General features: G+C 39.0%; 1 protein-coding gene across 2 annotated transcripts in view; it reads right to left on the bottom strand.

Annotated features, from left to right (window-relative positions):
• The window catches only part of MDFIC2 (MyoD family inhibitor domain containing 2), a 125,342-nt gene that overhangs the window by 32,871 nt on the left and 75,244 nt on the right, over window positions 1-17,227 (bottom strand). The window contains exon 2 of one of the 2 annotated variants that reach the window (XM_023548031.2): window positions 16,825-16,863. The exons of the other annotated variant lie outside the window; for it this stretch is intronic. Within the exon in view, the coding sequence (XP_023403799.1) occupies window positions 16,825-16,863 (39 nt within the window). The remainder of the gene's footprint in view (window positions 1-16,824; window positions 16,864-17,227) is intronic. 2 annotated transcript variants of the gene reach the window in all.

Here is a 17,227-nt window from a genome sequence, read left to right as displayed (position 1 = left end):
TGGTTCTACTCCTGGGACTTCGATGCAGAGGATTCTGCAAAACTATCATTTTAAGGCAGTTGTCTGTATTTACAGGGCGTCACTAAATGAGATGATGAGCGTTAGTTCTCATCCCATCAGTCAGGTGGATTAATCACTCGATTCCCCCTGTAAGAGCTTTTATTAGGTTGTCACAGGAAAAAAAAAACAGTGAGCCTGGCTGAAATCCCAGGTGTCTGGTAGGTAAGTGTTTCAGCTGTACCCACTTAGTAAATAACATTAACTATTAAAAAATTTATTTTTTTTATTAGCGCACCCACCCTGTATGCGTTAGATCTGTCCAAAAAAAACCCCACCAAACCCACTGCCATTGAGTCCATTCTGACTCTTAGCGGCCCTATAGGACAGAGTAGAACTGCCCCACAGGGTTTCCAAGGAGCGCCTGGTAGATTCAAACTGCTAATCTTTTTAGTCAGCAGCTGTAGCACTTAATTACTACACCACCAGGGTTTCCTAGATCTGTCCAGCTGCTTTGATACTCTACATGCTCTCCCCAGAAACAAAAAGGTAAGAAGTTCCCTTTCTCTGTCTCTTTCTCTCCAAACAAAGTCCGGCAGAGCAATGGAGAGCTGTAGGCATGGGTAACATCTTAAGTTGTTCTTGGCAACTGGAGATGAAGGCTCTTTGAAATTTCAGTGGCTTCGCTTCTAAAATGCTTTTAAGTTGCCATAAAGATAAAACTAGTCGTTTTCCTGTACTGTGAAGACTATTGGCCTTTACGTTTTTGTCAAATGAGTAATACAAAATGATGCATTTTAAATCAATTTAAATAATTGATATTTATGGATTTGTTTGTGCCTATGTACTTATTATTTAGTTCTTTGGATGGGTAGGCTTTCAACAAAGCAATTCTTTAATACTCCTAAATCTACTTTGAACTAATCTCACTTTGACTGTATACCAAATACATTTGCAGGAGCTCAAAAGGTTACAAACAGTAGCAGAAACTCTCAAGGAATAATACTTAAGACAGAAAATTATAGGGCTCCCTGGGTTATGTGCACTTCCTTACCACTTAGCTAAGGAAATATTTAAACCTGAAATGGGCAAGCCAGTCTTTGTTTGAACTTGTCCCTTGGTGATACAAACAAGTGTAAAAATACCAGGTGACTCCAATTCAATAATTGCGGTAGACAGAAAAGAGACTATTTTTCTCTCCCTCGGAAAGTCATCAGAAGATACAGCTGTTGCTTTACAGGAAGTAAGTCTACTATCATGAAGGTCGCTCTGACAGGTGGTCAAGGCGATCAGCTTGGTGAGTCCAAGTGCTGTATGTGTAGTTTACACATCATGTTGGCACAAGCCCACCCTGATTTTGTTCTACAATGCCCAGGACAGTGGTTCTAGCATTCACCAGGATCACCTGGGGTGCTTGTTAAAACACACTGCTGGGCTTTCCCTTCAGAGTTTCTGATTCCATCAGTTTGAATTGGGGCCAGACTTTTGATATGGGATAAATTTTGGTAGTCAGGGAGCGATGGGAAGCCTTGGCAATCTTATGGCGACACTTAAGGCACCTGCTTCTGATGAGTCTCATTATCCTATCCTACCCTTTTAGTCTGTCTGCGGGAGGATGTTAATATAGGAAAGCCACACTTTTGACCAAAAGTTTTCGTTTATTGTGTACCCCTTTTTGAACCAGGTAGTTTGTTAGTGGCTGTTGAGTTGATTCCAAACTCATGGTGATCCCATGTGTGCAGAATAGAACTGCTCCGTGGGGTTCTCAAGGCTGTGACCTCTCAGAAGCAGCTCTCCAAGCTCGTCTTCTGATGCCCCTCTGGCTGGGTTTGAAACACTAACCTTTTGGCCAGTAGTCGAGTGTTTAACAGTTTGAGCCACCCATGAACCAGGAGGCAACTGAAATTCAGAAAGATGAAGTAACTTGTCCAAAGCCACACAGCCAAGACTCAAGACTTTGTTCTGACTGCAAAGTGCTATCTCTTGCCATCACCTCTGCACAAATTCCTTAAAATCGACTGAGTTAAGTGCAGAGCACTGCCAAACACTTGTATTTAATAACTTGAGCTCTCATATGTTTTAGGAGATGTTTGAATAAGAATTAGGAAGGATTCCATCTTTTCTGAGCAAAGTTACATTCTAGATTTTAAGGAAACTGGTGCAGTGCCTAAATGCTGAAAAGTTGAGTCTCTGTACCCTTATAAACTGAGAAATCTATGGACAAATTACTGTATTTAGGGCTGTTCTAATGAGTCTTGTTTACCCCCCCTCCTCTGTAGCACCCAATCTTAATAGCATCCCAGAACAAAACCAAACTGGGTCTACAGCACCAAAAAACCAAAAAACCCAGTGCCATCGAGTCGATTCCGATTCATAGCGACCCTATAGGACAGAGTAGAACTGCCCCATAAAGTTCCCAAGGAGTGCCAGGTGGATTCAAACTGCTGACCCTTGGGTTAGCAGCCATAGCACTTAACCACTACACCACCAGGGTTTCTGGGTCTACAGCAAGGTTGGATGAAATCAGTGTGATTTACATACAAACGGAAGTTAGGCTGCTTTGGATTCTTTTAGTGGTTTTCTCAGAGGTGAATTTGTTTTAAGGAGACCCTGGGGGCATAATGGTTAAGAGCTACTGCTGCTTAACCAAAAGGCTGGCAGTCTGAATCCAACAGGCGCTCTTTGGAAACTCCTATGGGGTAGTTTTACTCTGTCCTATAGGGGTGCTATGAATTGGAATTGAGTTGCCGGCAATGGGTTTGTTTGTTTTTTTCTTTAGACCTAATCTTTGGTTCTCCTTTATTACTCTCAATCTGACTTTTGTACCCTCTTTTTTTCCTATCTTTGTGGTTTTCTATCTTTTTTTTAATCTTTATTATAACCTGATATGCTATCAAGATTGTGTATCTATTTATCTATGTATTTAGATATATGATGATATCTATAGCCTTTATATATTTTCCGTGTATCTTAATCTTTACTCGTTATCACAACAGATTTTGTAGAAAACATCAGGTTAGTGTGAAAACCAAATACCCACGCGTGTCTTTATCGCTAACAAGCAGAAGGCAAATGGTTGAATGTGGATGAAACTAGACTGGTAAAATGGAAGAAATAGCCGAAATATATTCTAAGTTTGTAAGTAGGCCTTTTACATACTGATCCCAGCTGAGGACTCCTCATAGACCATCCTGGGTCTTCCAGGCACAGTACAGCGGTGGATGACTCAGCCCAGTGCCGGCAGAAATGGTCCATGCTGCAGCGATGTTGCAGCCTCAATGGCTGTGCTCTTCTGCTTCATTATGTTCTGCCGCCTATTTTGGAAGCCCTTTGGATGGGCTCCAGATGTTCCATAGAAGGTGCCACTTTTTATAAAGAAAAACGCTTAGTTCTCTTGTTGGCAGCACTTAATGAGTGTGTTCTCTGAAGATAGGAAAGCACCCTGCAGAGGGCACATTTAACACAACGCTATAATTTCCGCAATGCTCACTAAGTGTCTGACTTTACAACTGCCCCTTTGCCTTCACGAGGGCCAGAGGCAGTAATGGGGTCAGCTAGAGAGCTTCTTTTGACACTTGGGAGTCTGCCCTCTGAGACTTCAGTGGACTTAAACATCGGGAAAATTCACCCCTCTGTGTTTATCGTTCATTTAGAGAATCACTCAGCAAAATGCTATTTCCAATTCTGCTCTCTATTAAAACACTGATGCTGATAACGTCCCTGTAATTTTTGCAGGTTTCTCTCCCCCCTTATCCATCCAACAAAGGAAGGCGATGGATGAAAATGTATGTTGAGTGAAAACATAACATTATATCTTCTTTTACTTTTGCGAAGGGTGTTAAAACAGATTCATTAGTTTTGACTAAATACAAGGTTTGCATGAAGATTCCCAGTAAGTGACATGACAATGTCGATACGTGCGCTCAAGACAATGGAGGTTAAGACTGTTTGGAAAATATATTTCTCTATTATATCCCGGGTGTTGGAAAAGTTACAGAATAAATACATAGTAGATCTTCCTCAATGTAAGAAAAGGGTTTTTGAGGCAGGTCTGTCTTTTCATGCACTACCTTTTGTGCCGTGATGAGCTGGCCCACAAAAGAATTTTTTTGGTTTAATAAGAGAAAGTAATTTATAATAGTGATATGTCAATATGTTTTCCAGTAAACTTTTCCCCAGATTTCCTTGAATTCTTGTCAGTGGAAGGATTATAATTACATGTCTTCCTCCCACTTTGAAAGTGGCACAAGGTGCTCATTTGCAGAGTTCTGCCGTTCAAGTCGTCACTAGAATAGAAATGTCATGACTCAGTTAACAATGCTTTATTCTTCACGTTGATCTTTTTTTATAGTGTTCTTTATCTCAAAAACATGGTAAATCAGATATCTACCTCCCACTCTTTTGTTCATTTGCAAATTTTTATTATTCTAGCTTAAGAAAGCAATGGTGTGTCAAGAGTCAGTGTACACTGTTGATGCTCTTCCTGCTTAAGAATACTTTTCTCTGTAAAAAGTGAAGATGCCAGAAGCATGCCTAATTCTAACTTCTTTATACACATTTGCAAGAAAATGTTATTTCTCTTCTCAACCAGAGGGGTTTAGTGTTTCTTGAGCCCAGAAATATTCAACAATGACATGAAAATATATTTTGACAATTAGAAAAACTGTACTTTGGATTTATGGCTATTATATGAAATGTCATTTGCTCCTGCCTCAGTTTCCCCCTCTTTTGCTATGTACGTGGTGTTTACTGGAATAATACTATTCTTCAGCTTAAGATATATGGTGGTGCTACTGTTGAAATGACTCTATAATAAGCCCCATTTAGACACATGTTGCTGGTGGAAAGAGTGCTGCTGGCCTCCTAGGATTTAGAAATCATGGTATAAATCTTCTATTACCAGCTATGGAGATGTCTTTTGATATGACGAATACGTTATTGAAAAAATGTAGAAAGAGTGTGAAACATAGCCTGTATTGAAGAGTGTGGTAGGCAAGTTCCAGTGTGGATTAGCCAACATTCATTAAAAAAATAGATATGTAACAGTTCATCACATCCCTCAGAAAACAACATACAATACTTCACCTATCAGAGCAATTAGAAGCAAGACCCACCCAGTAAGCAATCAGTAATTCATTCACTCAACACAATCATTTGTGAACTCTTTATAACGTGCCAGGCAGGATGTTAGCTGTTGGTAGATATACGAAGGTGGATAAGACCTGGTCCCTGTCTTCAGAGTTCACTTTTCCATGAGGTAAGGTGATAGTCCCCCAGACAACTGATTTCAATAGCATATAAGTCATCTAATAGAGTCATACATAGCTCTGTGGGAGCAAAACCAGGCATATTCTATTTATACTTTGTGGAGCGCAGAAAGGTGTCTTGGAGAGAAGAAATTTCCACTAGATCTTAAAAAGTTGTTACTCAATTTCCAGTTGGTGTTAAGAGTAAGGATATACCAGGCACAATAAATGTTTGTGTAAGATGGAAAACAGTACTTAGCAGAGCATGGTAAGAAATGGAGGTGGGTGGAGGTGAGAAAAGGGCCTGGTGGAAGTTAAGGTGAAGCTTTTTACCCCTGCTCATGGATTTTAAACTTTCGCCTATAGTCAATAAAGAGCCATTGGAGCAATGGTTCTTGATTTGGTGTGATGAGACCCCAGTAAAATCCATAAATCTTCTTCCCAGAAAAATGTACACATACACAAGTATACAATTGATTTCCCACCCTCAGCCTCCCAGACACACCAATTATATTCAATTTCCTTTAACAGTCATTGAAGAACCTGAAATAGGGGTTTTAAACAGGAATAAAACAAGATTATATTTTTGCTTTAGAAATGCCAATATGGAGGGTGAATTAGCAGGGAAATAGACTGAGCATCTAGTCATTCTTATTTGACCTCTCTCCCTCATATTAACCTGTAACAACAGCCTTTTCCTTCAAATCGTTTCTCCTACACTGCTTTCATATTATCCTCCCTGGTTTTCTCCATCTCTCTTCTCCTTACCCAGGAGATGAGAACATTTCAAGAAAAAGGTTGTGATTAAAGGACTAGATGCTGCAAAGAAGGCAAGGACACTTCAGGATGGAAAACAACTCATTCAATTTGGCTTGAAGGCATTTGGTGACCTTCACTAGAACAATTTCAATTTTGACGGGGGGGAAGGATAGAGACAGATTAAAATGAATTAGATGGAGGAAAACAGAAATATGAAAGTAGAGAGGTTGAACAAAGATTAGTCTGTCAACATGTAATAATAGCTAAATATTACCTGTTTTTTATTGACTATACAAAGGCATTTGACTATGTGGATCATAACAAATTATGAATAACTTTGTGAAGAATGGGAATTCCAGAACATTTAATTGTGCTCATTAGGAACCTGTACATAGACCAAGAGGCAGTCATTTGAACAGAACAAAGAAATAGTACATGGTTTAAAATCAGGGAAGGTGTGCATCATGGTCGTATTCCTTCACCATACTTGAATAAGAATCTGTATACCCAGCAAATAATCCAAGAAGCTGGACTATATGAGAAGAATGTGGCATCAGGATTGAAGGAAGACTCATTAACAACGGACTATATGCAGATGACACAACCTTGCTTTGTGAAAGCAAAGGCTTTAAGCATTTACTGATAAAGATCAAAGACTACAGTCTCCAGTATGGATTACATTTCAACATAAAAAAAAACAACAACAACAACATAAAGAAAACAAAAATCTTTACACCGGACCAATAAGCAACATCATGATAAACAGAGAAAAGATTAAATTTGTCAAGGATTTCATTTTACTTGGATACATAATCAACACCCATGGAAGGAGCAATCATGAAATCCAATGACATATTGCATTGGGCAAATCTGCTGCAAAAGACCTCCTTAAAATGTTAAAAAGCAAAAATGTCACTTTGAGGACTCAGGTGCACCTGAACCAAGCCATAGTATTTTTAATCACCTCAGATTCATGCGAAAGATGGACAATGAATAAGGAAGACCGAAGAAGAATTGATGCCGTTGAATTATGGTGTTGGCAAAGAATAATGAATACACTATGGAATGCCAGAAGAATGAGCACATTTATCTTGGAAGAAGTACAGCCAAAGTGTTCCTTGGAAGTGAGGATGGTGAGACTTTGTCTCACATACTTTGGACATGTTATCAGGAGAGACCAGTCCCTAAAGAAGGGCATCATGCTTGGTAAAGTAGAAAGTCATCAAAAGAGAGGGAGACTCCCAATGAGATGGATTGACACGGTGGTTGCAACAATGGGCTCAAACATAGCTATGATGGTGAGGATGGTACAGGACCAGGTGGTGATTCATTCTGTTGTATATAAGGTCACTATGAGTTGGGACCGATCTGATGGCACCTAACAACAATAAATATTTCTGAAGGCTTTCTATGTACCTGTGTTTTAAGATTTTCAATGTATTGACTTCTTTAATCCTCACAATAACTCTGTGGACTAGGTACTATTATTATCCATTCATCTGTAAATGAGGAGGCTGAGGCACAGAAAGGTGAAATGAGTTGTCCTTTATAATTGTAAATAGTAAGTGGCAGATCTGAGATTTGAATCCACAAGGCCTAGTTCCAGAGAAGAACATGATCTTTTAACTACTATGATACACTGCCTCTGATAAAGTAAACTTAATTGGCAAAGGAAATAGTAAGTTGTGTAGTAGGTGTGATATACTAAGCAATATTGATGATATAGTAATAATAATATTAAATATGATAATAGTAAGATAGTGTATAGTGAGATAATGATAATAGTAAGACTTGCACATATCAGTTTGAGTAGGTTACTGCTATTTTTAGAATAATGCATACTAAATGTTTCAAAATATGGATGTGAATAAGGTGCTAACAGTATACCTTCTAACCCGAATTTTTAGAAGTTTAATATCAAGAAAGACGTTTTCATGGCTACCTACAATAAGATAAAAAATATTACCAATATTACCAAAGTACTAAAGACAATATATTATTTTGCATTTTATTGTGAATGGAAAATCTTGACAAAATATCATTCCTTTAATCAAAGTTTAATTTGAAAAGTAACCCATCTTCAGCCTAGAGATTTTCCCCTACCTCTCAGAATGAACTGTTTGTCTTATAAATGATGTTAGACTGCCAAAAAAAAAAAAATTCCCTAATAGAGATTCGGAAATGTGCTCTGCTTTATGAATATAGCACAGACATTCTGGAAGGAGTCTTGTTGTGCCTGCTTTAAACTGTGTGTTCTTTTTCTGCCTCCCAGATCATTAAGTAAACTAATGCCCATAGGAAAGAAAAATATTTCCAAAGTCAATTTATTGGAACCTGGTGAAGCACTTAAGGTTGTTGATTTATTTATTTTTTTTAGTATAGGGCCAAAAATTGAAAACAAAACAAAAACTTTTTTTTTTAACTTTTATGAAAGAAAAAATATATATCCTTCCCACTAAATTTTTTCATGATAGACCACTTTCAAGTTTTCATTGATATTCTGGTTTTCTTTACTTACGAAGATGTACAGCTGGGATGTACCTCTAACGTCCTTAATTCACCCAGTAGATGATCAGTGAGTGCCTACAACATGTGGTAGGGCACCTGGGTGGTGAACACAACCAATGTGCTTTGGCTGATAAACAAAAAGTTGGAGATTCAGGTCCACTCAGAGCGATCTACTGATCTACTTCCAAAACATCAGTTGCTGAGAAGTCTATGGGGACGGAGCACAGTTCTACTCTGACACTCATGGGGTTGCTGGGAATCAGAGCTGACTTCCTGGCAAATAGCATACTCTATGGCAGACAGGAAAAACTGAGATTAAAGGCATAATTCAGCTTTCAACTCACTTCTAGTCTGCTGAGCAGAACCCACTAACAACACTGAAAATAGTGTGTAGTAAATGCAATGGCAGAGGCTATGGAGACACGGAAGAGGGACACTCAGCTCAGCTTCCATAACCAAAGAGGTCTTCCCAGAGATGAATCGAGAGCTGCGTCTTGAGGAAGGGTGGAAGGGATGCTTGTTTTCTTTTGTAAAAACCATAAAGCTTTTTGTGGATTTTTTTTCTCTCAATTATCAGCATTCTCAGACACATTGAAGAAAAGGAACCAGCAGAGGGTCCTGAGCAGGAACAGTCAGGAAGTTGCAGAAAAATCCAGGTGAGGGTATAAGAGAATTTAGTGGTCAACAGCATCAGTGCTTATATTAAGAACGTTATATATTCAGAAAGCTTCTTATTTGCATATGCTGGTGTCTTCAATGCTTCAAGCCTGGCTAAAGAAAATACCCTCTACTATACTACATTTTATACTGTATTTAGAGCACAAAGATTGATGTCGGTGACAGAGACTGGCTAGATGCATACCAGACCTATTTCCTCATCTGGCACACAGCTACACTACATTTTCCAGCACCATTGCACCTAGGCGGGACCGCACAAATAGCTCCGGCGAAATGAATGTGGGCAGAAGTGGTGTGCCTCCCTTCGAGGTTTGGCCCCTAGAATATCCCTCATGATTTTCCACACTTTGTTCGCTATATATTGGCCAGCCGAAAGCAGAGAAAAGAATACAGGAGAAAACTCTGAAGCTCCCCTAGGGATGGTAGAGCCATAAGGTAGAAAAAACCTGGATCTCTGAGTCACCATGTGGTAGCCCTGGGTGGCCAAGAATGAATTTTATTAAGCTAGGCCACTGAGATATGAGGATGGTTTATTACATAATCTAATGTTAATTGCTCTCATGTCTAATGACATGTTCATTTGGAATGAAATATATCTGAATTAACCCAAGAAATCCATTTCTGTATTTATTATTGAATAATAATGATAAAAATATTTTATATTAAATTCCAGAATTTGTACAACATATATTTTATTATCTAATTTTATCCTGTAAAACATTTTATGAGTTAGGTACTATTACTGCCATTCCTATTATAATGATTAAGAAATTGGGGCTTAGAGAGTTGGAGAAATGTGGTTGAGATCATAGGATTAAAAATGGTGGAGCCAGGCTTTGAACCTATGCTGTCTGACGCAAGAGCCATCCACCTAATTGCATATTGCCTTCTATTGGTAGATACCATAATATATGTTGAACAATTAATATTTCACATTATTCCTTTCAGGCAGATAAACATAGTTTAACAACACCCGGTACAGTTTCCTTTATTCTGTAGAATCATTTAGGAGATACATTTCACCCTAAGTATAACAATACAGATTTCTTTTCACCAAAATATCCTTTCACAAACTATATTTATTTGTGGGCTGGTGTCAGACCGTAGTTTTTGACCACCAGGGCTATTATTTTTTGATTTTATTATTTTGATATTTGAGTAACAATGAAAGTCTTTCTTAAAATTGGCTGATAGAAGTTGTCTATTATTTAAAATCTGGTTTCATTTAACAATAGCAACAAAAAAATGGAGTTGTGCTAACATCAAGCTGTAATTTAGTCATCAAGGAATCTAGTTTTTTGGTGGATGCTTCTTTTGAAGTGTTGGTTTGTCTAAGGAACAACTGATCCTCAACCCCTCATCCCCCTTGAGTCTTGAAGACAATGATCCAGGTGAAACCAAGGACCAAACACACATCCACATAAAGGACATTGTATGTTCACCCATCTCTGTGTTCTCATCCTCCTCCTGGGCTGGAGAAATGCATTGAACAAAGCTCGTTATTGAAAAGAAGAACTTGAGGTTGAATAAAAAGGCCACAATGTGATCACATTTGGCTTCTTTTCCCTGTTCCAGGGGCTGGATTGAACCTTAAGTGGGGCTCACTGCCATGAAACACAGCGGCACTAGACCATAGTTTGTCTTGCCATTGCTCTGCATTTGTAAGAAATACTCTTCTACTTTTCCTGACGAAACAGCCCCATTGTTATCAACTGTAAATGTATTAAGAACACACAAGAGCATTTTAGTATGTGTACCATGTGTGAAAAATATTATTGCCTGACAGGCACCAAGTGGCAAGTGAAAGAGGTTTTCTTGAAGGAAATGGCAGTAGCAAACAGCTAGCAGTGTGCGAGGATGATAATTGTTCCTTTAATGCTGGCAGCACATGGTTGCTTAAAACAAAGCCTCCTGCCCCTGCCTCATCCACACCCAGAGGATCTGCTAGACACGCAGCCAGCCACCTCTCTCTGGGATCAAGCTGTCAATGCAAACTTGCATTCCTTCTCTCTTTCTGAGCTAAGCTCTACCCCCAGAGCTCCTGACGCCTTCCTGAGTGAAAGCTCCAAGAGAGCTCCCTTCTAAATTGCATCACACACCTTCCATACTATTCACACTGACAGAACAAAAGAGCCAAATTCCAAAAGTCTGGTCTGAGTGACTTGTTAGTTGCGCTGGGTGATTACTTCTTAATGGGATCTGAGAAGAGACTGCTGTAGTTTTGATGTTGCTTAACTAAACCTTACAGAGTTCTTTCCTAGTTAGTTACTAATCAAGCTTGAATTCCTTCATCAGTGAAAGAGACAGAGAGGGAGTGAGAAGGGGGCAAAAGGATGTTCCACTACTTTCCCTCACCCCAACCAATGAAGGGCAATATCATGAAATCACTTGGACCAGGAGTCACAAAAATAATTTCTTACCTGGAAAGACTAAACAAGCCTGTTGTGGTATGTGTGTTTTCTTCGAGAACTGAAGTGACACCAAAGAATAGTCCTGTTTCCTTGATGGCTGTTTAGCGTTGTAAGATCCCCAAGCCTTATTGTCTGCTCCTTCTGCCCTGCTCCCCCCTAACTGTTAATGAATATGTTCAACTGGCGAGGGTCATTTTATTATTCTGACATAATGAACTGGGGGATATGATTTCCAAGTTCTGAAGCTGATGCTGGCGAGACAACGTTTTCACCTCAAAGTGCCCCAACTGTATATTTGACACACTTGGAAGAATAAATATTGATCTGCTCTGTGAGGATGTGTGCCATGTGAAATGCTGGTGCTTTTAAATGGCTTTGGATATACAAAGTAGCTATTATTACCGCTATTATTATAGGGTATAAAATCTCAGAGAGTATCTGATCTTTGCCCTTTATCCTCATAATTAGTGCACATTTGTTGAGTGTCCACTGTATTCACGCCACCACTCTCATGACCAGACATGACAGTGACAATACAAGACAAAAGACATTGATTCTGAGACTCCTCAATGAGGGAGGCAAAGATTACTCCCAACAATAAAGTGAACACATACTGTTTTGGGGACTATGGATAACAAATGTTTATTCTCTCACAGGGCTTCACTTGTTATTTTGGGATTGGAGATTTTCTGTGTCTTTCCTGGGTGATTCATTCTTTTCATACAGAGAAAAGACAAAAAGATTGCCATTTAAAACTTTAATTGGCTATAAATGTTTGGGATTGAAAAACAGGTGGGGTTAATATCTGACCTTTGATTTGGCAAAATACTTACTGGGGTGGCTTGGGTATAGAAAGTGAGTCCCTTCAAGCCATGGTGTAGGATATAGTCATAGTTAAACTGCCCTACATAAGAAATAAGCTAAAATTTGTAGGGTGGATTGTACTGGTGAAATGTGAGGGAAATAAGAGCACAGCAAGATGGCAGGAGGCAAGCTCTTAATATAGGATAATGGTCAATGAGAATGTCCAAGTGAATACGGAGATTTCATATCTTATTTTAAACCACTTGGTAGCTAGTACTTCAATGAAAAAGTGGAGCCCTGGTGGGACAGTGGGTAAAGCAAAAGCACATATACCCGTTGTTTTTTCATATTTCTTAACCTTAATCTAAATCTCATACACACACAATTTAGTATCATTGGCATAGAAGAGTAAAGAGATTGGAGTCATATCCAATGATGCCAGCGGAGACCCAAAGTAGATTTGAGTGGGCTGTTGAGAAGTATTTGCACAGAATGACTTGGGATTGGATCTGGGACATTTCTGCTGTTGTCGAGTATTCTAGAAACTTGAACAGAGGGCATAGGATGAGACCTCAGTTAAAAAGTCATTTATTAATTTATTCATTGTACTAATGTTTCTTGAACATCTACTGTGTGCCAGGGACTCTGATGGAGACTGGCGATACAAAAGTGAACAGTACTGACGAGAGCCCGTTGGTTAGTAGAGCTGTGTTCAGAAATAACATGATACTCTTATGTCTACTTTGCAGCAATTGGGCAACTTTTAAAGATCCTTTGTGATCTGATCATGGACTGGCTTTTCTGTTTTCTCTCCCATTTCCTCTTTGCTTGGTTTGCTTTAGGCAAATTTATTTGTTTACTGTCTCTTAGTTTTTTTTTAGATTCTGCTCATGTTCTTTCCACCTGGCTAAATCTTGCTGGTTCCTCTTTTAAAGCCTACATTGGACATCCCTGGCCTGAAAAAGCCTCAAGGTTTTCTGATTTTATTCATGTGAAGGGTAGCCTGGGTATCAGGATTTTAGTCACTACCAAGATGGTTCTAATGTGTCTGTAGAATTGAGAACCCCTGTCCAAAAGTGATTTGATTGGTAGTTTCTAATGACTGCATTTTACTGCAAAATGTTTCTGTTTTTTTCATATTTCTTTTCATCCCCTATCAAAGAAGTTCCCTGCTCCTGTCTAAGGTTAACCTCTGCATTAGTGGTTTGGAGTCCTACCTTTTTCTTCATCTACAAGATGCCTTTTTATCAACCATCATCCCCATTCCTTGGTATTTTCAGCCTCCTACTGCCTCCGTCCTCCTTCTGTGCACATGCTTAGTTGTACCAGAGCCTAGCAATCCTTCTTGCACTAATTTTCCCATAACCAAATTCCTCAGAAGAGTCCTTAACACATACTATTTCATTATCTACTCACGCCCTAATCCCTCACTATTGGCCTCTGTCCCCACTCAACCAAAATAGATCTTTCAAAGCTCATGCGATAATTCGTGCTAGGTGCTTAATAAATATTTGTTGAATGGTTGAATAAAGGAATGAATCCATGACTTTCTAATCACCAAATCAATGGTCTCTCCTCTGTTGGAGGCTTCCTCCACATGTGTTAGTCCGCTGGGTGGCTCTGTCCTTTTCTTCTGTAATGTAGAACGCTGGTTTCACCCCCCATCCAGATGTTTCTTCTGTGATCCCTGCACTGGTCACTTTTCAGGAGGCAGTGATACACAATGTTTAGGGGTTCCAGTGGTAGACAAAACTGAGATTCAAATACAGTCCCTACCACTTTATATCTGTCTTAGGACAAACTGCCCCACCTCACTAAGCCTTGTATTTTTATCCATACAAAGAAGATAGTAACTGTCTATCTCAAAGTTGATGTGATAATTAAATGCCACTTGCAAAGACAGCAAATAGCTAGTCAATGTTAGCTATTGCTAGCCTTCCAGTAGATGGAAACTCCCTATGGGCAGTGACCATGTCCCTTTTTTCACCATTCTGTCATCAGAACCTACACAGTGGTTGGTACATTGTGCTAAAAAAAAATATTTAGTTCTGAAAGAATGAGCGAATGCATTGTTCCCCTTCTCTTATTGGATAATCTGTCCTGGGGCCTTAAATTCAACTCTCCTCTCTTTTTCTCTTGCTGTCCTCATTTGTTCCCTGATGATCTCTTGATCTCATTTCTTCAAGTATCACCTTCATGGATATAACTGCCAAATCTCAACTGCAATCAGACTCTGCCCATCTTGGTCTCCAGACCCAGATTTCCAGTAATCTTTATGACACTTGCCAAAAGAATATCCCCAAAGACATCACTTTGGTGCTTTAAATTCCTTATATTTAAAAAAAGAACTATTTTTCTCTCCTCTCAACCCTTAGTGTTCATTCATAGATATTTATTATATATATATACTTGTTTTTATACATATTTTTATAAATAGCCTCCTATAAAAAATGTATGTTTAATTTATATAGGAATAGACTCGACGGCAGTGGCGATTGATTGATTGATCTTAATTAATGTAATATTTATGTGTATATATGTTTGTGTGTATATATATTTTTGTGTATACACATATATGTGTATGTCTATATATAAGTAGTCATGGTGGTGCAGTGGTTAAAGTGCTTGGCTGCTAATTAAAAGGTCAGTGGCTTGAACCCACCAGCTACTCCATGGAAGAAAGATGTGGCAATCTCCTTCTGTAAAGATTTACAATCTTGGAACCCCTATGGGGCAGTTCTACTCTGTCCTATAGGGTTGCTATGAGTTGGAATGGACTCGACAGCAGTGGGATATATATAAACACCACATATAAATATACGTATATTTGAAATAACCTTCAAACAGTGCTACCTGCCTTTTTATTTATTGACTCTAAGATAACCCCATCCACAAAGTGTTATTCTTTGTAATGCATAGCTCAATATATTAGGCACCTGCCTCACTGACAATCGTAAATGATAACATTTTTTTAAAAAGCCCACACTCCTTATCCTGCAAATAATTTCACCCTTATTTTAATAAAAAACTTCCTTTTTATTTATGTGAAAATATGCCTTTAGTAAGCAAACAATAGAGACATTTTTTATCATGGAAACACAAAATAGCTCAAGCAACAAAGAAGTACAAAAGTAAAAGTAAAATTCTCTATTCGCCACCACTGCCTGCCCCGTTCTAACTACTCTTTACAGAGGCCATTAGTTAGTTTGGGGCAAATCTTTCCGAGACCTTTTACATACATTCATGAACATATGCATTTTTTTTTTTTTTTGCTTAATGAAAAACGAGCGATACTGTATTTCTTATGCTAAAGACCAAACCTCTTGCCGTGGAGTCCATTCCAACTCATAGCGACCCTGTGGGAGACAGTAGAACTGCCCCATAGGGTTTCTAAGACTGTAATCTTTACGGACACAGATTGGCACATCTTTCTCCTGAGGGATGGTGGTGGGTTCAAACCACCAACCTTTTGGTTAGCAGTGGAGCACTTAACAACTGAGCATCAGGGCTCCTTTTTTATTATGCTAGGTGCTTAATGAATATAAACGTACAATGGGATTCCCCAACCCCTTATTAATATGTCTTGGAGTTGTGCTTATTTAGTTCTGCTTAATCCTATAGAGCTGCTGCATAGTCTTCCCTAGTACAAATGCACGATAATATTTTTAGGCAAATCTTTATTGAGAAATGTGTAAAAGCTACCTTGCTGTTATTTCCCATCTCTGCCGTAACCCAAACCCGTTGCCGTCAAGTCGATTCGGACTCACAGCAACCCTACAGGACAGAGTAGAACTGCCCCATAGAGTTTTCAAGGAGCATCTGGTGAATTCGAACTGCCAACCTTTTGGTTAGCAGCGGTGCTCTTACCCACTATGCCATCAGGGTTTCCATCCCTGCCATAGGTGTAAAGTTTTAACTAAATGAGAAAGCACACATCGATCTTTTCTGTCTTGGCCTTTTTTTGCATGTCTTCTTTTCCTATTCATTATAGTAAAATGTCTACATAGCCTTCAAAACTCAACTCAGATATTAACTTATACGTGGAGTCCTCTATACTAACTCCAGGTCAGAGTGATCTCTTTGAGGACAGAGACTGAAGTTTTTGTATTCTCAAAAAGCTAAACATGGTGTCCTACATATGGTAGATACTGGGTCCTTTATTGCATAAATGACTAATGATTTTAAACTTTTTTTATCCAACTTGTATGCACAAATAAATTATAAGTGCCTTTAAGGTAAAAAAAAAAAATGTTTATATCTCAGTGTGCCATGAAAAATGTACATATTTGATTATTTACATGTTAGTGCTATTGCAACCTTATTGTGGGCCTGGACAGAGATGGAGCTCTTTTCTTGTATTGGACCGAAAGTGTTTATCACTAAATACAGGAAGGCACTGTAAGAAAGTGAAATGAACTTACCAGGATCTTCAAGAGTATTTCGAATTGAGCCTGGTAATCCTAAAAGGAAAATAAACATTATTTAAGTGGATATCTTTTGTGTTTTTGCCTGTGCAGGATTTCCAACCTCCCACCCGCCCCCCGCTTTTTTTTTTTTTTTTCCGGAAGGAGAATCCCATTTTCGAGTGGAGAACCTATCCTGTGAGCCCAGGTGGGAATGACATTGCCCACCCCTGCTGCACACGGACACATGGGTAACCGGAACTGCCATCTCCTAGCCACAGTGGTTTGTTCTGGGGATGGTTATCAGACTCAGTGCCAGTCAGGGTCTTCCCTGAGACTTGACGTTAGCGTGCTGCAATGAGGGTTCCTCTCCTCCTCTGGGTGGTGTAAATGGTTAGTGCACTTGGCTACTAACTGAAAG

This window comes from Loxodonta africana, chromosome 22 (assembly GCF_030014295.1).
Source record: "Loxodonta africana isolate mLoxAfr1 chromosome 22, mLoxAfr1.hap2, whole genome shotgun sequence".
Classification (NCBI taxonomy): domain Eukaryota; kingdom Metazoa; phylum Chordata; class Mammalia; order Proboscidea; family Elephantidae; genus Loxodonta; species Loxodonta africana.
Note: the sequence above shows the minus strand (reverse complement) of the source record. Positions and strands in the feature narration are given on the sequence as shown.